Raw genomic sequence first — 23,664 nt, forward strand, 5'->3', positions numbered from 1 at the left:
ACTTTTTTCTATGGAAAATTGAAGGGAAAATTAAGGTGAAAAAAAGTACTTACAAAACGAAACCTTTCCCATGGAGGGAATTTATGAACTGGCAAAACGAAAATAATTGTTTCAGAAAATATGAAAATAATGGCGTTTATTCTTTAAAACCGACTCTCACAATTCTAAATGCGTTTGCTTTCGTGATTTCTTGATTTCAGCCAGCGGATCATAAAAAAAATTAGGGAATGTATTGGTAAAATTTTCTGCCCGTTTTAGGGATTAGTATTTTTTTACATGACATCAATGACATGACAACACCGGCCGTGAGCTTTGTCGTTTGTGGAATCGAAGTCGGTGGGGAACTGACAGAGTTCGTCATACGATGTTTGAAGCCTCGAGTTGAAATTTGAGTTAGTTTAATTCATTTTTAGTTAATTCATTTAATTTACAGTGACCTTATTAATGCCATAATTATTTAACTAAATCTTAAAAAAAACATCGCGTGTTGTGTTCACATTTGAAACGTATTTAGGCGCCTCGATGCCAGCGCCGTGGGTGCCAATATGTGTATCATTTTGAAGTCGTACAAAATCCATCGCTTGTCGGATTGTGTTATTTACGTTTTTGACTTAACTTCAATGTTTCGTGATTAGATTTAACATATTTTATTAGTTTACTACAAATACTACCTTTCGTCACATAAAATGGCGTCGACTACCAATATCGTCATCGAGACCTCAGTTTGACATTAGAGAAGCGTATAATAAGTGTGAATAGCTTATAAAAGCTTATCTGTCAAACGTTTAGGTTATGTCGTGTTTTTAATTTTGCTATATTCACAATAAAAAAATAATCATTACGTTTTTATAATGAAATTGTCCTTTCATTTGAAATATTTACAGAGAAATATGTCATATTTAAAAAAATAAAATTTACCGATAAATTAGTTATTTGTGGGTGTTTATTTTGTATTTGCCGTATTTTACACCACAATAATTATTCTTCGCATTTTCTATAGGCGGCGGACAGATTGACAAAAAATGTTATCATACTTTATGGGTATACAAATCAGAAGATTGATTTTGATCTTCCATATGTAAGTACTTAAGTGATATAAAGTATTGGGGTTTTTGCCTGTGATATTAATGACCTATTACTAGTTGTTTACCTTGAGCTTAGAATTATAACTATGTAACATATATAATACCCTAACTTAGCTACTTGCGCTGTCACATAGAGGTGCTCGCCATTTGTTGAGACACTCGTCATTACATTGAAGTGGGAGACTTGTTTAATTACATTCAATGCTTGACTTGGAATGATAACAATGTAACATATATAATACCCTAACGTAGCTACTTGCCAGCAGAATAGGTGCTCGCCATCTGTTGAGGCACTTGTCATTACATTGAAGTGGGAGACTTATGTTAATTACATTCAATGTTTGACTTAGCTAAGCTTACTATTACTTTAAAATCGTATTTTGATGCAAATATTTATTTGGTTTTAAGTGTGATCATAACTTTTCACTTCTAGATGGTTTCTAGTAATTTCTTCTTCAACAATGGCAAATTCACTTTGTGGCGTCATTTTAATGCAATGAAAATAAATAACTTTGTATACACCACTATTAAATCAAAATAATCAACATGCTTCGAAACCAATGGTTTCTTCGTCAGGAAAAATGTATATCTCTAGTAATTATTTATTGCTTCCAATATATGACATTAATAATTTGTTTTTATTTCAGGACAAAAAATTGAACTTTAAAAAGTTTTAAGGAATAGTTTATAATTGTATTTATATTTTTAAATATTGGCAATAATTTATTTGCCAATAAACCTCCAAGATGAATTTAGACAACATAAAGATCCAGAACATCGAAAACAGCGAACTTTTGCAGCAATATTTTGACAATTTGCAAAAAGAAATTTCTGGAAATGAAGTCAACATACAGATGGAAGGTAAGCACTTTTTGGATTCAATAAATCCTCTATTTTTTACTGATCCTTAATGCTTTTCACTCAAATGTACTTACAAATTGCTATTGTGAACTGTGGGTACTTCTATGTTTCACTCCCTGCCACGAGACTGAAAGCTGTAACACTATTTGGAATTTTTCAGCTGCTGACGAGGAAATAATAGATGATACAAATGAACAAGGAACGTACTTCATAGACCAGCAGGGCCATTACTACTTCCAAGCAAACTCCGATTCTCAATCAACCCTCTTAACGGAAGCCGCTATCGATGATGGAACCAGTCAAGATGTTACCATGGTTGATGGCAATGAAGAAGTATGTATTATTAATTTATTAGAGGTTATTCCGCGAATGTATGAGAGAAATTGATACAATTTCGGTTTGAAATAGAAAATTTGTTACTTAGTGAAACTTTGGACCTAAAAGTTTAGTATTTATTTAAAACAACAATCCTCAAATTTATCTTCGTAATCATCAATAGTTGTTGGTAGGGGGGAGGTATCAATAGGGCTCAGGAAAAATAGGTCTTTAAGTTTAATTTACATAATTTAAATGTACACAGTTCACAAACAATATCCATAGAATTGTTAATAATAGGAAGTGTCTATTTCATTTAGTAGAAGTATTAATACGGAGTTTGTTTGTTGAATGATACACGTACAACTGTGCACTTAATTTAGTCTGTTTAATTTGTTCAGTTCTGGTCTTTGCAAATTAATGTTTTGCACACAAAACTGGATTGAGTCCACAGGTTTTCCACAGAGACAGTAGCACAAACTTTTGTACACAGCACTCTACGAATTACACTTTGCGGTGTTGTAACCTTCCCAAAAGTTGATTGAGGTCCGGAGGGGGACTTCCATGGTTGGATAGGCCGTGGTAGGTTTGGTAGCTAACTACTAGTAACAGCTGGAGTCTGCAGCTACGGAAGAACTGACTTGTGCTGCCAACTCCGCCTTTTTGATGGGGCTTGCCCACCGTTTTCGTAAATTTGTAATCTTTCAAGAGTAGGGCCCATCTTGTGAGTTTGGCTCTTTCATTATTTGCTTCGTTTAGAAATATTAGGATCATTTGGAACTCGGTTGTTATATGTGATGAGCTTGAAATGGGTGCCTTCTAGGTAAGGCCAGTATTTCTTAACCCTTCAGGCTAATTTGTTCGTTTTTGGGAACAATTCATCTGGTCTCACAGAAATCATTGTAACTTTCTTACTGTTGTGGTGAAAAATATGATCTAAATGGTGTTAGAAAGAAAAAAACATCATGCTTTATATTCAAATCTAGAATTTAACCACAGAAGAATTAAAATGTGCACCTTTATGAAACCAAAGGTACTGTCCGCAATTTGAAAAAGACTTGACTCAATGAAATTTGTATGAAACAACAAAAAAGTGAGGTGACTATAACGTTTGTATTACATTTGTCTAATACAATTAGTGTATTTTTTAAAAATATTTTTCATTATCTTAGTTACAAAATATTAGAAAACTAAATAAATTTAGTTACATAATTTTAGTTACAAAAACGTAAAGTGAGCCATTTTTTTTAAAATTTTTGCAGAAAAAAATTGAATATTTGAAAACTTTATGTTTATTTCTAATAATAAAATACGAGAGATCATTTTATTACCTTTCTATAAAATATAAATATTCCATTTATTTGGATTTTATTGCAAAGCAGAAATAATCCAACCGTCTGGCAGAATATGGCTGAGGCCTAAGGAGTTAATAGCCCATATTACTGCCAGTGCTTTCTGTTCATTGCCATGGTACCTCTCTTCTGGTGAGAACCGGTTACTCGAGTATTATATCACGTCCCGTGAACCATCTTCGTTTTTATGGAAGAGTACTGCTGCGGCTCCTCCTTTTCTTGCATCTGTCTACAGCATGAAATCCCTACTAAAATCGGGTCTCTTTAATTGCAGTGGTCTGACCATTACATTTTTTTTTATTGCCTGCATTACGTCTCCGGTATATTGGAATTTAATTAAATTTTTTCCTGATAAGATTTGTCAAGGGTGCTGACATCTCAGCTCAGTTTGGTATGTATTCCCTCAACCAGTTGCATACTCGTAGAAAAACTGCAAAGCTCTTTCTTTGGTTGAGGTGTTGGTGTGTTTTTAATGGCTTCTTCGTGTGGCTTCTAGGGGGTGTTGCCAGTGGCACTAATTGTGTGGAGAGCATTTTAGCCCGAATTCTGCTAATCGTTCTAGGATGAGGCGGAGGTTGCATAAATGTTCCTGTTTTCGGAATATACGATGATGTCTACCAAGTATGGCATGGCTAATTTTCTTATGAATCCCGCTAATACTTCTTGGCTCATGGTTATTTTGAAGGTCTTGGGTGCTCCCTTTAATTCAAATGGTGTTACTCGGAACTTGTAACTGCAAACAGCATTTACCACACCAGATGGGTGGGTCTGGTGTGGTAAATGATGTTTTCTCTATCTGTCTTTCGTGTTCCATGAATACCTTGGCTGTGCTCAGCTCTTTTAAATATTTCGTGGATGGATAAGCAGCGGGGAGGGTTCGGTTATTTTTTTATTTTATTTGGTTTTACATGGATTTTAAGAACATAATACATATACCTTGTGAGCCATAGAAAATTATACATAAATTTTTTAAAGCATGATATAACAGTAAACTGATAAACTGAATGTGAAACAATATTAGTAAAGCATGTAACAGTAATATAAAATAATATAGAAATTAGAACAATACTACATACAAGACAAATCAATAAAACTGCATTACCAACGCTACTCAAATTTGTAGGATTCAACAAAGTGCTGGTATAAATTACGCTTAGTTCTATAAATGGAGTCAATAAATATATCAATAGTACCCCCAACTTGTTTCCCAGATCATGCATCCTGTTGGTTAGTGAGTGTGTCTGATAGTTGGTTGTGTATGTATTGCAGAAGAATTTTACATTTTGTCTTGTGTTCCAAGTCGGCACATGGAATTTAATAGTGCCAACGATGGCAGGACTGTCAATTAAGTTGTTAATGACTCTGTAACACAACCAGGTCTGTCATAATTCTCCTGTTGGACAATGTTATTAGATGCAATTGATTCATCAAACTGACATAATCAATGTATTCAATTAGAATTCTGAGCTTAAAATTTACATACCTAAACAATTTGTGCTGAACTATTTCTATATTATTAGAGTGAAATTTATGCCGAGGGGACCAAATAGGTGAATTATATTCCACTTGACTTCTGACTAAAGAAATATAGAGGGTTCTCATACAGTCTAAGGACTTAAAATCAGTTAAAGTTCTGCAAATGAAGCCAAGTATCTTTAAAGCCTTATTAGATATTATATAGTTAATGTGTGCAATGAATGTCAAGTTTTCATTGAATATTACACCCAAGTCACGAATTTGTGACACTGGTATTAATTTAATGTATATTCATTTAAGATATTATGATGAGTTTTGAAAAATTGTATTGCTTGACATTTCTGAATGTTCAAAAATAAAGCATTTTGTTCACACCATTGATGAAGTTGATCTAAGTTAGTCTGTAAAATTTGGCAATTGTATATAGTTCGCATGCTTTTATATTCTTTTAAGTCGTCAGCAAATACATTCTACGTCATTAAATTGGTCAACAATGTCATTGATGAATAATTAGAAAAATATTGGGCAGAGGTGGGACCCTTGGGGAACCCCACTTGTGGCCTCAAATATATAAAATTGTTCAGAATTAATCTTGACGCTGAGCATCCTATTGCCAAGATAACTAACAATCCAACGCACTAATTTACCTTTGATGCCCAACAATCGGAGTTTATCTATAAGTATGTGATGTCTTACCTTGTCAAAAGCTTTACTAAAATCAGTGAATATACTTTCCACTTGTTGTTTGAGACCAAAGGATTCAGGATATGTAATTTTCATAAATCATTTAATTATTTAGGGTAGAGCGACCTGTGATGAAGCCATGTTGGTTAGGAACAATAATGTTGTTGATTGGTTTTGCAATGATATCTAGCACTAATTTCTCAAAAAGTTTCAGTAGAGCAAAAATTTTTATGAATACATGTTAAATAACTCTTTTTGCACTGAGCCGGAAAAGACCCAGAAGATAAAAACTTGTTAAAGAGTTTATATAGAGGATATATCATACTACTAATACAAGTTATGAAAAATATTGGAGGAATTGTTGCTTGATTCGTTGGTAGTCTACACAGAACCATCGCCCTTCTTTTATCTTTTTGGCCACCATTACTACTGCAAAGCTGTATCTGCTGGTTTTACTATTCCGTTCGCTAGCATCCCTTCAAGTTGTTTGTATAGATCCTTTTTCTTCTCGCTCGAATGGCGGTGTGGTGGGATGCAGATTGCTCTGTCGGTGTTCGGGTGAATTCTTTGCAGTGGTACTTTCGCTGTTCCTGCCAAGGGGAAAATACTTTTCTATATTCATATATAGAGTGGGAGGCTATAAGCGCCTGATGCTCCTCCCTCTATGGTTATTCTTAATCTTGGTAGTAAGGAACCTGCTGTTGCCGTGTGGTACTCTGCGATTTGATTCGGTTTCTTCCTTCTTTGCCCGGGTTGCCGTGTTAATTTAGGTACTAAGTTTTTATGTGTTCCCTCCTTATTAGCAAAGGTTTTTTTGACTTAAGGATGTTTTGTTTTCAGATAAGAATAAACAATGAGTCAGGTAACCAAGTGCTGATCCCAGGACAGGTATACCAAACGGTGACCATTGTGCCATCGGAGGCTGCTAATGGAGAAGTTAGCTATGTGCTCATCGTGCAACAGCCGGACGAGAAGGCTTCGGAGCAGTGTGAGGTCATCGACGCCCAGCCGGACGCCAACCTCACGGTCTACGACTTTGACGAGACCGAAGAACTGGAAATTACACACAACATGATGGACTCTGACGATGAAGACGATAAGTCGAAGATAATCAAGTTGCCTCAAAAGAAGTCCCAGTCTGTGGCAGCTGCGCACATGTGCACTTACTGCAACTACACTAGTCCTAAAAGGTCAGTTAAAATAATCATTATATTTTCAGTAATCAATGATCAATATTAGAACTTCATATCATGAATCCTTTGATGATAAAATCATTGATTTAACAAGTATTTTTTAATGCAGCGTTCATTCAAGGGCGTTTGAAGATTACTAATAGAATATGGCTGCTAGTCCATACATACTAGTCCACACACCTAGCATGTATATTATACTGAAACCTCATTACTTAAAATCACTCTCTAGCCTAGTGCAGCGTCCCAATAAGATAATATTTAAAATTATTTATTACTCCCTCTCTCCTTCCAAAATTTTCCATCTGATTCTAGTCTTTTTTTCTTCATAATATATGTAGTTTCTCCACCAAGAGTAATATTTGCTTTAGTAGTAATAAAGGTCTATTCATATCTACCGGTACCGTGCGTGGCAGACAGGGCACAGACGGAAGTAAAATGGCACCGCATCAAGAGCTTATTATGACACTGTGTGTGCGAAGTCCATACTAACACGATTTGATTTGTATGAAGAATTTGTTTTAATTTGTATTTCAAAGGAATTAAAATTGCATTCGCATGGACTTCGCCCACTCAGTGTCTTGACCAGCTGTTGATTAGGTGCCGTTTTACTCACGTCTGGGCCTTCTCTGCCGTGCACTGTGCCAGTAGACGTGAATAACTACTTTTCTTCTTAAGGACCAACAATTGTTTTGTTGAATTGTCTAATTTGTGGTGTGGCTGTAATATTAAGTTGTTATGTAGCGTGACCACAGTCTGTTGATTTGTCACCGCAGGTACCTGCTCTCCCGGCACATGAAGTCGCACTCGGAGGAGAGACCACACAAGTGCTGCGTGTGCGAAAGAGGATTCAAGACTCTGGCTTCTCTCCAGAACCACGTCAATACGCACACCGGCACCAAACCTCACCGCTGCCGCTCTTGTGATAGCGCCTTCACTACCTCAGGTTAGTGAACAATCAATTTATTATACATTCCTATTACACTTTACATAGTTTATCAATGCTTATTGTCATATCACTTTGTAATTTTCCACTTGAATGATCGATTTTACACACTTTCCACATCTAGTACCAATCTAATCTTGCTGGACTAAAAAATAAATATGTTAACTTTTCTAATCTCAGCCATTGTTTTGTTATTAATTTGAAATGCTGAAAAATAATGTTTTAGTTTGATTTTCTAGTATTTTGTGATTCACAATGTTTGCTGTCTCTTTCTTTTATATGATGCATCAATGCTTGCTCTGACAGATCAGCACTATGGAACTTTTATGACAGTTTATGTGTATCGATAGAACAGCGTTTTTTATGCTGAAAGGGTTAAAAGTTAGTTATACTTATATTGCGAATTATTATGTTGCAATGCACAAAACGTAGTTGTCGATAATCAGTTTGCTAGAACAATGGACTCGTGCACCGGTAAGTTTAGATACAAACTCTGCTTTACAAGCAAGAGCTCATTTGTATTTTGGTTTTAATTTTTTTTTAAATACATTAACTTTATCAGATTGTCACGTCAAGTATTGTGAGATAAAAACCTTGTTAAAAAATATATAATAGTAATTTTTTTTCTCTCATTCAAGTACAAATTAATATGCAGCTCAATTTTATATCTACAACATAGAACCCGAATTTTCAATATCAAACTCCCAATAAAGAAATAATCTATAAAATGTATTGTGGATATGGTATTGTATCTGTGCAGGCTGATCATTGTTGTTTTCATTTTACTAAAACATTTCTACTCGGCCAATATTAGCATGATTAATTGAGGACATGGAAGGCAAATGGGCATGTACAGAAAGCTTGTTGTTTTTTTCTAAGTTTTACTTCCAAATGTTAACAAAATATTAAAAATAAAAACAGATAGCTAACTCATAATTTGAGTAGCTAAGCATCATGCCATGTTTGACCAGCCATGTCCTCATTTGATAGCACCGTGCTAGGCTCAGTGTGCAGTGTCTAATGAAGTGTATATGTTGGCAGGTGAACTGGTTAGACACGTGCGCTATAGACACACCCACGAAAAGCCGCACAAGTGCCACGAATGTGATTACGCGTCGGTGGAGCTCTCCAAGCTGAAGCGGCACGTTCGCTGCCACACGGGAGAGCGCCCCTACCAGGTACGCTCGCTTCCACCCTATTTGTCGTTTTGCAGGTGAACTCTCGCGGCACAAGCGCTACCGCCACACTCGCGAGCGGCCGTACCGCTGCAGCCTCTGCCGGTATGCCTGCGTGGAGCCTTCCAAGCTGCGCCAGCACATGCGCACCCATACGGGAGAGCGGCCCTATCAGGTTACACGCTGAGCTCTTTGCTAAGTAACCAACCACCTAATCCATATTACACCAAAAATATAATAACCAATAATAATATAATGACTGGTTCGTAGCTGAGTGGACAAGTGCGACGAGTTCCCACTGAGGCGTTGTGGTTTCAATGGACAATACTTTTGTTAGCTAAGTTCTCCGCCATGAAACAAGCATTTTTTCCCATTATATTGATCGAAGTAACATTATTAGTTTCTCTTGGCTAGAAGGACTACAAATGCGATCCTTGTGTTGATTACTAAACCTTCATGACATTCCAATAGGGACGATTTTCATTACCACTTATCCTTTCTGTTTCTATTAAATATTAAGAAAATCATCTAATGTTAATATCAAAATTAAAACAACATGGAATTGAACTTGGATATACCGAAACTGCTTTAACCATTAGACCCACCTTTTGAAACTATTAGCATTGTTTAAAAATTTATTTCGTTTATTATATCAATTACACTATTTGCTGCATGCTTGTGTTCTTTAAGCGCCAAACAAATGCCTACTAAAATTGACAAACAGTCCACAAACTTTGTCAGTCAATGAACAGAAAATCAATAGAAGTGTGATCTCAACTGACTTGAAAGAAAACTTAGACCCGACTCCTAGGCCCCAAACAAGCCAATGAAATCGATCACCTATTTGTTAAGTTAAGCTGTGAAGATTATTTATTAAAATTCGATATTTGAAAATGTTTGTCCAATTTCACTGATAACATTAACTTTTTACTTTGGGCACGAACACACCCCCATCAGTAACCGGATAAAACAACTCTTTTTCTTCTTTCATTCTTCTTAATTTTTCTTCAATGTTCTGATTGTCACTGTTCTGTTTTGTCATGCAGCCGCCCCGTCACATTTCTATTGGTTTCTTTTCAGTGTTTGTTCATAACAGGTAATCTTCACTTTTAAGACGAAAAGTATAGATATCTGGACTAGCATATCACAGGTAATACTTGTATTGAGATTTCTTGCTAACGAAACATGTCTTTCTTTCAGTGTGAGCACTGCACATACGCCTCTCCCGACACATTCAAACTGAAGCGCCACATGAGGACGCATACACACGAGAAACCATATGAATGTGATTACTGCAAGATGCGATTCACACAATCCAACTCCCTGAAGGCGCATAAACTGATTCACAACAGTAAGTTTTATTTTATTACTTTCACATTGTAAAGTAATGTAGACCCGTGCTTATCAATAAGAATGTAGAGAAAATTTTATCAATTTTCTTCAAAATTTATGTTTTGATCATTGATTGATTGACCATTGATCCATATCTCAAATGGAATCTTCACACTCAAATAATTGAAACAAAATAAGAAAAACCAGCACTTTAAGAACTATGTATACAAAACTTTCCCAACTTACAACACTTGAAAATGATTTATTTTGCAATCTGACTATTATTATTGAGTACGGTATCACAGCATGGGGAGGTGGCACGTCATCTGCACTAGACCCAATCATAAAGGCACAGTAAACTATGATTAAAGTAATCCAGACTCTAATTACAGACTCGAACTCAATCTTCAATATTATGAATGTGTTAGACATTCGGCAGATAGATTGTTTTTGAATCAATAATTTTGATTATTGCAAAAACAATCCTCACACATCTATGTACAAACATACATAAATACTAAGTAAAAAGATTAAATACTCGGTGTACTCAAAACAATAACAAAGATTTACTTCAAATTACCATAATGCATACTACTTTCGGTCAACTAAACTTTAGGTACCTTGCAATTGTAATATGTACACAAAAAAATTTCAAAAATAAAATAATTTGGATGAAAGTAAAATGGGGCTTTTACCGGTGCACTCACCCAAATTCGAAATTACTGATTTAATAAAACTATTGAGTGATTATATTGTAATATAAGTGTAGGTATAATAATATGTATTAGAATTAACTAATAAAACAACTGACTCATCACAGGCTAGCCTAGTGAGAAAAATAAACTTATAACTATACAATTCTATTCATTACATACTACCTACTGTTTACATATTATATTTTCTTACCTACCGAATTTATAAACTAATAAATAATTTACTAACAGGGTGGGCCAATAGCTCCCCTGCTTTTATACTGTACAGACAGGGGCGCTCTTTTGAGGTATCACATAAAAATAAAACAAATGTACACTATTCACACTTAACGTATTTTTAGTTATAGCTGTAAATCTCTTACAATAAAGATATATTCATATTAATTCTTTACAGAGTTTTACTTCCACTTTACAATTTTACAACCAGTTTACTTGAATCAACCTCAAAACTTTACTCTAAACCATCCATAACTCCAAGCTACGCGGGGTACACAACATATAAATAATATGACTTCATGTTTATGTTTTTTATGGGTATAAATGTAGCTCCAGATTTTTCCTTGTGTGCCTAATGCATAAATTTAATGAAACATGTCTTATTTTAGTTGGGGACAAGCCAATATATCCCTGCCAATTGTGTCCCACCACCTGCGGAAGAAAGACTGACCTGCGCATCCACATCCAGAAACTGCACACTTCCGACAAGCCCCTCAAGTGCAAGAGGTGCGGAAAGTCTTTCCCTGACCGCTACAACTATAAGATGCACAACAAGGTAATTCATTTGTGGACAATTGCATTATTAATACAATAAAAAAGTAATAATTTTTAATCGGTGCTAGGCGGCAGTGGCGAGCAATCTATAAAGGCTGAAAAGCTGTATCTAATGCAAAACTAAATAAAAAAATGTATGTATGAAAAATGTATCTCTTTAACATGTAAATTTTTTGTATTTCAGACACACGAGGGAGAGAAGTGTTTTAAGTGTGATATGTGCCCTTACGCTTCCATATCGCAGCGCCATCTCAACTCTCATATGCTCATCCACACTGATGAGAAGCCTTTCGCGTGTGAAAAGTGTGATCAGACATTTAGGTGATTATTATACTGCTGCATTTTAGTTTTTATTTTTCCAATCGCTCTGGATGCTTCTTTCATCCAAGTTGAAGTTGAGAAATATTTATTACTTGATATTTATTTGGTAGAAAATTAGTAAGCATTTATTAGTGCTTTTTTGCTTGAATGAATAATAACAAAATAAAATCATTTTAACCTTTGAAGTTTGAAACTTACAATTTAGAGTCTATTATTAGTTTTAAAAGGCATCGATCTTATAATATAATGGTTATGAAAAAAGCTGGAGACAGCTGTGTCAGGAGTAGGGAAATATTGCTTCTTGCTATAATAGAGTATTTGCAGGCAAAAGCAGTTACTCAAGCGGCACCAGAACCTGTACCACAACCCGAGCTATATCCCGCCCAGCCCCAAGGAGAAGAGCCACGAGTGCCAGGAGTGCGGGCGTCAGTTCCGTCACAAGGGCAACCTCATCCGTCACATGGCTATGCACGACCCCGACTCGGCGGTGCACGAGAACAGCCTTGCACTCAAGCTCGGCCGCCAGAAGAAGATCCAATTCATTGATGGACAATCGGTCTGTTTGGCGCAATCAATTATTACCTATTGATCTTACTTTGGGGTGTTTCAAACTCCCAAACATTTGATGACCGATCGACCATTTATATTTTACTACACGATCCCCGTAAAACAACGATTCTCGGCCTGTTTGGTCAACTTGTCATTGGTCAACTTGTGATCATCTAACATGATCTCTGTGCTTGATTGATTTTATCAAAAGCTAAAACTTGCAGAGAATCGTCGTTTTACTTGAGTTTGAAACACTCCAACATTAACGTTTACACGGAGCCGTGACAGTAATCTGCACATCCATTTTGTGTGAGAGTATGCACATAGCAGTCATGAGTGGCAAATGTACCCACTGCTAACCGTGGTTTTCAACCTTCACGGCACCGTGTGAACTAGGCCTTACCCTTTATGCTGTCTGGGAGCCAGTGGCATATCCAAGTAAAATTTCAACACTGGGGTCAGATTTCAAACAATTGCGGATCCAGGGATCTATATGTTTTCCGATTGTTCAATTTTGAGGCTTAAATCTTATTATATAGCTGTACACAGTATATGCCACTTGAGTTTGGCAGCCACTTCACTGTACAGTCGGGAAACATGCTGTATTTTCACCCAACATTTTACACGGTTGATATCTGTCACATAAGAACGGTTGCTTTTACAACTCGTTCTTGTGTTCAACAGAACGCTGTGGAATGATTTCACGGTCTTTGTGTTTTTCCCTCGAGGGTTTTTTCAAGACTTACTCCTTCCTTTCCTTAAAAAATCTCCCAACAGCATCCCCATGGATGACACAATCCTGAGGAATTGTACTGAACATGCGAACATTTTTGTATTATTAATAATTTTATAAACATTTGCTGAAATGATTTTTAACTAGCGATTTATTGCACCTACCTACAATGCGTTTCTGTGTTTTGCTTTGATCAAATTAATGTTTCTGTTAATATGCGTCACTTTATTTATACCAAACCACAACATTATCCAAATCAATAATGCTCAGGTACATAATAACACTATTTTTCAATCTACATTGCTTGTAAAATACACTTTGCATATAATTTATGAATACAGTGGAACTCAGTTACCAAGATTATGAATATAATAAATAGTAATCGGTTCCTTTAATTTGAATGGCCAAAGCATTCAGAAGTTCTGTTACTAAATGCTTTTGATGTGAAGTGAGAAGTAAGTTTGAAGGCGTTACGAGTAAGATGTGCTATATTGTCTGGAATGTGTTGCTCATGGTAATTGTTCACAGGTGGAAGTGGTGGCCGGCTCCTGCCCGGAGTCCGAGGAAGAGGAAATGGATGAGATGGAGGGAACCTCCAATGACATGGATCAATACGTGGTGTTGGAAGTCATCCAGCTACAAGGAGAAAATGCTCATGATCCCGTCGTGAAACGAGATGTCTACGATGAAATGCAAGAAATAGACGATAAAGGTAAGTCGATTAGATAAGCTTTCTATGTTCATAATCAACTCATTAAATGCAATGTCTTTGAAGGCATGCAAGAAATAAGCCTTATTTGTAGTTAAAAAAATAGTTTGATAATTTTTAATGATTTGATTAATGTTTTTAAAAGTAAATTGTTCAAAAATACAACATTTTTCTGTGAGAATCGAAATTTCGCTGCCGGTTACTTCGCAGCTGGCCTTTCAAATAAGGCACTTTTTGCTATTTTCATAATCAACATTTAGGTGTTTTTTTACAAGATGTAAAATAGCAGGTGACACTTCGTCACTTTGGTTTGACAAGGTTGTAACTGACCTTATTCTGAGTTATTGGATTCCAAACATTACAATGTCAATTTCTCATAACGTCTATAACAATTGCAAAATTGAAGGTATATTTTAGATTCTAGAACATACCTACTTATGAAGTTAGAACCTTGTTTGACCAGCAAGGACACAATATTACATTTTACAAGGTTATTTTACATTACTTGGAACCTTGTTCTACAAGTTTGGATAGTTTTAGGTACTGTGATAGTATGAATTGAAATAAAAGTACTTATTGTTGGTGCAATATATTTGTTTTATTGAGTTTGTTTTGCTTAAATTTTGTTTACTTTGCTACCGGTTTTGACACAAGCGTTTCATTAACTAGTTAGTTAGTTTTATTCTATTTTTTTTTTTTTTTAAAGTCGGAGGCGGTTTACTTACGTTCCCCGCGAGCACTTAGGCCATAGGCCCATTGTACTATCTCCCATTTTACCTCATTCCCTTGCCAGTAACCCGGTCCCTTTTATGAAGTTCACCAGGGCTGTCATTGGATATGTGGCAATGTCTTCTGGTTCCACACTGTGTCTTCCCAGGTATCTGAGCCTTATTCCCAGCAGAGCGGGACATTGGCACTATAGGTGAATTGGAGTCTCTTCCTCCTCTTCACATTTCCTACAGATGTTGGTGTTTTCCACTCCCAACAGTTGCATGTGTCTCCTGAGATGGCAGTGTCCCGTTAATAGTCCTACCAGTTCCCTCAGTGAGTTTCTGTCCATATCGAGTTGTTGCCTGGTTCGGTTAGGGTCCGGTAAGTTTATTAGTACTTTAGATTGCCTCATTCCGGGTGCCTTCTTCCATTCCTTCCAGTGTTGGGATTTGATCCACCTCTTGATATGTAGTTTGGTGTGGCAAGCTGCTACTCCTACGGCCGGCTCAGATCCCGCAAGTGGTGCTTTCGCCCCTTTCCTTGCTAGTTCGTCAGCCCGCTCGTTGCCCTCAATACCTTTATGTCCTGGTACCCAGAGCAGGGTTACTTTATTGATGGTCGCCAGTTCTATAAGGATAGTCCTGCATTCCATCACCAGTCTGGAGTCGCATCGGTTACTTTCCAGTGCCATTAAGGCCGCCTGGCTATCCGAACATATGTTTATGTTCTTATTTCTGTACCCGATACTCATATTCTCCTGTGCGCAGGCTAAGATGGCTTTCATCTCAGCTTGAAACACAGTGCAGTGCATTCCTAGAGGTATATTGAGTTCCCTCTTAGATCCCTGTAGACAGACCCCGGCCCCTGTACCTTCCTCCATCTTGGACCCGTCTGTGAACCAGATTAGTTCCTGTTTGGAGTTTGGACCTGGGACCGTGTCCCATTCCTCCCTTGGGGTACGTCACTTTAAACAGCTGTCCGAAGAAGTATTCGGCTTGCTTGCCGTCCTGCTTCATCCCAGCCGTCGGACTAATTGCCCCCAGTCTTATTCCTATCTCCGTGTGACTGTTTCTGGGCAACTCTCCTCTCCATTGGCCATTGCAATGTAACCTGTAAGCTGCCGCCATCGCCGCCCCCTCTATTTCTATGTTTAGTGGGGGTAGGTTCAGCAGCACTCCCATGGCTAGTATTGGAGTGGTTCTCATGCCTCCTGTGATGCTTCTGCATGCAAGTCCCTGTATGTGATTGAGTGTGACCATCACTGTTTTCAGTGTTGTTCTCCTCCACCAGACCAGGGCTGCGTGCATGATCCTTGGTTTTACAACGGCTGTGTAAAGCCATTGCATCATTTTAGGTTTGAGACCCCACGTTCTGCCGCAGATTCGCCTAGTTGCCCACATCAGAGCACAGGCCTTTCTGCCTACAGTTTCCACCTGGTTTTTCCAGCTCAGTTTGGCATCTATGATGACTTAGTTAGTTTTAAGATTGCTCGTTAATGACACGGTTGTGTCGAAATCATAAAAAATAAAAATAAAACTCAACAAACAAAAATGTGTTACATAGTTAATGCCCAAGAAATACAAAAAATAATATATTTGTATTGAAGTCTCGATTACCTAAGATTTATTTTTATAACACCCACTTAACAGATGAATTTCCAAAAATATAAAAAAATAGTTATTTATCCAAAAGAAAAACATACCTAACATCCAAATTAATTTATTTTGTTAATTTTTTTTTAAAATGTGTTTCGCTTTACTCCAATCAAATCTTGTTTTGATTCCACTGGGTTGCAGCTTACTCACTTTTCTTTAAATTTAATAATCTCATGTTCAGATCAGAAACAGCAAATACTGTCACAAAAATTCCATTTAGTTTATTGCATAACTTTATATTTCAGATGATGGTGACGAGGAAGAGAGTGATAAGAAAATAGATCCATCGACCACCAAGAATTGCGATGCTGACAAAGATATGAAGACTTGCTTCGGTTTTGATGTGAGTATGAATTGATTTGCTTTTATAAGCATCAAACCTATATTTTTCAAGTTTAAATAATTTATTATTTTAGTTTTATTTCTGAATTTGAGAAAGTTTGACCTTTAGCCCTCTGCGGTCCGAGTGTGGCTCGACATAGTATTCTTTCCGCCAACTCCTATATCGAATTTGGCTTTATATCACATGAAGCAATTTCTAAAATACATTGTTAATTCTGTTTTTCTTTTCTTTTGAATGCTTTGTAATACTTAAACAATGGCTGAATTTGTCACAATCTGCATTTTTTGCCCAGTTTTACATTGTTATTATTATTGTGATAGGACCAACATAGTCATTTGTAGTATTGCACGGTAAATAACAATAGTCAGCGGTATTCCATGAATTCAAGGACAAATAATTACTCTTATAATGTTTTCCGGTAGTTGGCCATATCGAGCCATGATTGTCAAAAGTTTACGCTTTTAGTACCAAACTTTATAGCAAATGTTTATTTTATTGGTACCATTCACCTCACATTACAAAAACCGTTAAATTTGTGTTGCTTTGAGGATATATAACGGTTACATTGTTTTGCCCAGCTATTTGTCGCTTTCGATGTCGGTTGGCCCTTCGAATCCCGATATTCAATGTAATTTTGTGAAAAAACTACATATTTCCATGTAAATCAAAATTTCGCAGCCAATTACCATCGCAGTCAGCCTCTCAAATTCAAATCATCTTTTGGTGATCATGCCTGGATATAATTCAAGTACCTAAACTACCTACTGTCAGTAGTGAAGTGTTTAATTATTGTCTTAATTAATTAAGGACTTCGTAGGCAGAAAAAAAATTAGGACTTCCCCAATGATGTGTTTTAGTAAAGTAATTTGGTAGAAAACTAAAGAAAAGAAATTTTTTAAAATTTCCATTTAACATTTAGCATTTAGGGCGGCTTGCACCATAAGTTAAATTTGGTTTAAATATCATTTTAAACACATTATTTGATTTAAGTCGACTTAGCGTCTTGAAGTATGAAGTGAAGTATGTTTAGAGTGGAACCTGTTTGTGTCGAATACTTTCTTCGATCATAAAGGTATCCACCAATATACGTGGGAAAGAGGAAATGAGAGGTCAATTATTGATTTTGTAGTAATTGACTCTAGGTTGAGAGCTGTTACCGAGGACACAAGAGTTTTCAGAGGGGCTGAGGTCGAAACTGACCACTTTCTTGTAGTGTCGAGAGTAAACCTCTTTCACGGTTGGCGCTCTAAAGTGAAAACGGTACCAACTCCGACAAGAGTCAAAATAGAAAAACTGCAAAACGATAATGTGAGAAGTAAGTATGTGAATTGTGCAGAGATAAGATTGAATGCGAAGGAAATGGATGGTCTAAGCATAGACGAAACATGGAACCACATAAAATTGTGTCTTTGTGAATCTGCTAGGGAGGTTTGTGGAATAAGTACGCAAGGTAGGAAGAAAGGTGATGCATGGTGGGATGATGAGATTAAAGCACTGGTCTCAGAGAAGAAGAAAGCATGGTTGTGTCTGATTGCGGCTGGTAGTGCTTCCAGCGAAGAGAAGTATCGAGCGAAAGAAGTATATAAGGATTGTAAGAGTTGGAGTGAAAGAACGAAAGAAACGCCTGGAAGAGGAAGAAGGAATGAAAATGACAAACCATTTCCAAGAAAACATTAAGTTGTTTTGGAAAGAAGTCAAAAGGTCCCGGAGTGGCCCAGAAAACGGAAGCATGAAAGTGATAAAATCAAAAGATGGAAAAATGTTGACGAATGAGGAAAAAATAAAAGAGAGATGGATGAATTATTTCGAGGAAGTCTTCGAAAGCGAAGTGAGTGACAGTGATTCCAGCGGCGAATCAGATATGAATGACGATGGAGTGAATGTTACCGAAATTAGCATGGATGAGATAGAAAGCTCGATTAAATGTATGAAGAATGGTAAGGCTGTTGGGTTTGACAATATTGCTGCTGAATATTTTAAAGGAGGTAGCCGTGTAATTCTCACATGGTTGTGCAATCTTTTTAACCAATGTTTAAAGGAAGGTTACACGCCTTTAGATTGGAGAAGGGCTGTGATCATGCCATTATACAAAGGTAAAGGGTCACGTATGGAATGTGGGAATCATAGGGCTATTAGCCTGCTTAGTTCAGTTGGCAAGCTGTATGGTAGAATTGTGATTGAAAGAGTAAGAAAGGAAACAAAGGATAAAATATGGGATGTGCAAGGTGCTTTTATGAGTGGAAGGGGGTGCATGGACCAGATCTTCTCATTGCGTATGCTCACTGAGAAGTTTCTGGCAAAAAACCAGAAACTTTTCTGTGCCTTTGTAGATTTACAAAAAGCATACGACCGAGTCGACAGGAAAAAGCTATGGAAGGTGTTGTCCAAGTATGGAGTGAATACGAATCTGACTCAGGCAATTGCGTCTCTGTATGAGGGAAGCGTTGCATGTGTTAGGGTAAACGGTGGTTTTACGGGGTGGTTTGATATCACAAAAGGTGTTAAACAAGGCTGCGTAATGTCACCGTGGTTATTCAATCTATACATGGATAATTGTATGCAAGAATTGAAAGAGGTGGGATTGGGCGCGAATTTGAATAATTTGAAAGTATGTTGCCTGTTGTATGCTGATGATGCGGTGCTGATTGCTAATAGTATAGATGATCTACAGTCTCTCGTGTCTAGGATGAACGGAGTACGAAAACAGTGTGCAATATAATTGTGAATGGGGAATACTTGGATCAGGTGGATGAGTTTGTGTATTTAGGAAGTATGTTTACGAGAGATGGGAAGGCTGACAGAGATATTGAAAGAAGAGTAAATGCAGGTAATTCCGTTAATGGAGGACTAAACGCCGTAGGCGCTAACAAAAAATTGTCCAAAGAAGCGAAGTTAGCAGTCCACAACGGAGTCCTGGTACCTACCTTGATGTATGGAAGTGAGGCATGGAACTGGCAAAGAAAGGATGAAAGTAGATTAAATGCTGTTGAAATGAGATCCCTGAGGCGTATGTGTGGTAAAACCATGTTTGATCGTGTGAGGAATGTGGAGATCCGCAAAGAGTGCAAGGCTGATGTAAGCGTAATGAGTAAGATTAAGAAAGGGACGCTTAGATGGTTTGGGGATGTAGAGCGAATGAGCGAAGATAGGAGTGTAAGGAGGATATATGATGCAAATGTGAATGGTAGCAGAAGTCGGGGACGCCCGAGGAAGACATGGCACGATCAAGTGAATCAGATACTCGAGTCGGGCCATGTCAAGAGTCAGAATAATAGAAGAGTATGTATGAGACAATGTATGAATGTGAATGAGGCAAGGAGTGTGTGCCAAGACCGAGTTGTTTGGCGGTCCGTCCTCTCTGCCTACCCCTGCGGAGAAATGGCGTGATGGTTAGTTAGTTAGTTAGCGTCTTGAACCACAAAATTTAAGTCGCTATATGCGTTTAAAGAAATGTCAAAGTTAAATACCTTAACCCCTCCGAAAATCGCCATGTAAGCACTTTAACTGTCTTTAACGAAATGACATTTTACGAAAACTTTTTGTTATTACCGCTTCACAATTAAAGCTCTATAAATGAAACATTTCTGAACGTAGCCGAATAGTAAAAACTGTTTTAGAAAAGTTACAAAATAAGCTTTCAAATTATTATATTACAAATAAATATTAGCATTTTTAAATATTAAAATTTAGAACGCAAACATTAAAAATAGGTTAAAAATGACTCACGTCATGTTTTTAGGTGAAAATGGTACTAAAATCACAGATTATGTAAACAAAAATATTTATTCTATTGTATATATGTGTAATAAACACTTTTATCACCTCATTTTTTTATCATTTCATATAAAAATATTTTATAAAAATTTAATATGTGAAGCGCGCGGCGCTACCGGCAGACATTTTGCGCGGGTAAAAATGTTGTGTCAATTATGCGACTGTCAGCAGATTCCTGTTTTGTATTTCCATAGACAACTTGGTAGTGATGTGTAGCTTGATCTATAATCGACCTTTTAGTTTTTGTTTGAGGGATGTAACTAAAATAATAACGGAGTAAGAACGATTTCTATGGAGAGACACGCGTTGACGTGTAAACACGCTTATTGTACTTGACTGCTATCGTGTATATCTGCTTACGTTGCTGACCGGCTAAAGGACTGTTTAACCGAGTTAAATGTGTTTAGCCCTACTCATAAAGCAGTAATGTCGATTTCTGATTGTGGTTAAAATCTATCTCATTTTAATTTGTATTCACAATGAACATTTGGGATTAGTATTCTCACCATGATGAAGAAATTATATTATAGAAATTATAAAATTATGGTAATTATAAATAAATTATACTTATATATATATAAGTATAATTTATATATTTATCAGTATAATTTATAATAAGTAGACCGTTTATAGTCAGAGAAGTAAACACAAGAAGAAATTTATTTGAAACACTCAGTGCCAAGAAGTTTCAAAGAAGATTTTGTCTCAGTAAAGAAACGACATCATTATTAGTGCAAGAAATTGAACCTCAGTTAAATTCAACACCAATAAAAACATCAGCGAGGTGCTCGTAACTTGGAGCTAACACTCCTTATCGAGGAGTACTTTGCAAGGTTGTAAACTTCTAATCATACCTACAGCATTCTTATAATACTTTTAAAGAAATAAAAAAACAAAATTGCTCAGATAATTGTTTTATTTTTAATTCCAACCACAGAAGCTCGTTTTGTCTTATTTCATCATTATGTCTATTTGCTTTAACTTTTTCTTCATAAAATAAATGAACACACAATCACAAAATACTTTGACACTTCAAGTAAAATGAAACTTCGTAGCTGTTTATCGACTCGTTAATGGCGGTAACCACGCGGTAACTGTTTTACCGACGCGTTTAACTAAAATTGCCACCGAACTGCGTGGTGCAGGACTAAACGCATTTAAGTTAAATGTATTTAGGGTCTTAAATTCGTTTAGTGAAATAAAATTTAAGATAAAATTTGCGATAGTTGGTGCAAGCCGCCCTTAGTGCATGTTGAAGAATTATCTGTTTTACTAAATACTGTTTAATGACCTGCAGGAAGAAGACACGGAGACACAACAACTAGGAGAGATGGATGATGACGTTATTTGGGTCCATGGAAGCGCTTCCAACTTCCAATAAAGGATATGGACGTTCTCAGTGATAATCCAAATTACCAAACTTTTACCTTTTCCTTGAAATAAATGATTTCTTACCTTTAAGTATTTACTTTTTAACCTGTCTGTTAGGGATTTTTTAATGCCAAACAGTAGAAAAAACAAGACAATTTAATTACAAGCCATTCTGCATATTCACTTTTAGAATAAAAAAGCCATTTTTTTAACTCATTTTCTTAGTTTCATGCAGGGAATCGAATTCATGAATAATTGGCATAAATTCACCCTGATAATTATTATTTATTCCCATTCACGGTAATCAGCTTTCCTCTTTTAGATGTTGAACAATTAGAGACTGTTTCATCTATATCAGATTCATTGGATGAGCTTAACGGTTAATCGAATGTATTGCCAGTCTTCAAGATCCTCACACAATCCACATCTTCACATTCGATCAATATATTAGCAATGTCTTTCTTTATTCAAAGGGTTAAAATAAATATACACATCCAACCCATAAGATATTATTTCAATGTAAAACAAATAAGTTATTGGATTAAACATACACTTTTTATTTTACATGAAACTTTACTCACTATAAAACTGTTGATCACTACCAAAGACAGTATGGTTATATTTACACTGGGAAAAACTCCATCGATATCATAGCTACATCACTAAAAAGTTTATAAAGTTATGACAAATTTTCAGAGATGGCAGTTTACCTTTAGTTTTTACTACCAGACAGGTTACTTAATTTTAACAATTCATCTTGTTCTCCTTCGTTATCCTATAGACCATGGGCAGATCATTCGACACTGATTTGTGCTGGTGATCACTTCATATTTCCTACCCTCAATGCAGAGGAGATATTAACAGTAATATTACACATCTTACCATATTGGTAGCTTTTTCTTAAATATTTTTTGCGTGGTTTTAATGACTGATTTTTGTGTTATATATAAAGGTTATGAATTTGAACACTATTATGTTTATCCTGGTTTTGTGAGTTGATAAATCCACATTTACGAAATAATATGCTGTACTCCAATGTTATAATTGTAAGTAACTTCTGTGCTACAAGCCTTAACTGATGTGGAATATAATATATGTGTACATAAAGGTTGTTCTGTTAATATGTATTCATTCTTGTTTTTTTGTAACCATTAAAAGTCAGTTCCTTAGTTTTTTTGTAAGCATTGCAATATTTTTACTAATTGAACTCTATTTTTTTCTATTTAAATTAATTTATGTTCTTCTGTTTTGAATTTTTGTTGCATTTAATGATTTTATCGCCAATAAATAAATATCTTTAATTTATTTATCTCATCTTAAGGGTCATTTACTATTGGTTTTTCACTTTTGACTGTCATTGGTTATTTGTACAACCAATCTAGGCCAGAATAAAAATAACACATTCATTCAACCTTACAAACCTTACAAGTTGGGTCTATAGCTCAGAAATTAAGAGTGTAAACATTTGGTAGGCTCATGGATGCTCATATTAACATTGTTTTGCATTTGATGTACAGGGTACCTCCTGTTTATAATTATTACTTTTGGTTGCAGTGGAATGTCATTAACTGACTATCAATATTTCAAAATAAAACTGT

The 23,664-nt window shown here is 36.1% G+C and overlaps 1 protein-coding gene across 2 annotated transcripts; it reads left to right on the forward strand.

Moving 5' to 3' along the window:
- Positions 1-307: 307 nt before the first annotated feature.
- LOC149412291 (uncharacterized) lies at positions 308-23,367 on the forward strand. Of its 2 annotated transcripts, XM_089645737.1 has the most exons (14): positions 323-392; positions 1,001-1,078; positions 1,733-1,946; positions 2,107-2,279; positions 6,614-6,963; positions 7,740-7,909; positions 8,951-9,087; positions 10,285-10,435; positions 11,735-11,901; positions 12,085-12,221; positions 12,546-12,777; positions 14,032-14,215; positions 16,824-16,921; positions 21,993-23,367. In XM_089645737.1, the coding sequence occupies exons 3-14, from the start codon at positions 1,832-1,834 to the stop codon at positions 22,074-22,076; spliced, it is 1,998 nt and encodes a 665-aa protein (XP_089501863.1). In that variant the 5' UTR covers positions 323-392; positions 1,001-1,078; positions 1,733-1,831; the 3' UTR covers positions 22,077-23,367. The 2 variants fall into 2 exon arrangements, with proteins under 2 accessions (XP_089501864.1, XP_089501863.1); XM_089645738.1 differs by lacking the exon at positions 1,001-1,078 and having other exon boundaries at positions 308-392.
- The last annotated feature ends 297 nt before the right edge of the window (positions 23,368-23,664 follow it).

This window comes from Hesperophylax consimilis, chromosome 23, assembly GCF_061612785.1.
Source record: "Hesperophylax consimilis isolate HC1 chromosome 23, BYU_Hcon_1.0, whole genome shotgun sequence".
Taxonomy (NCBI): Eukaryota; Metazoa; Arthropoda; class Insecta; order Trichoptera; family Limnephilidae; genus Hesperophylax; species Hesperophylax consimilis.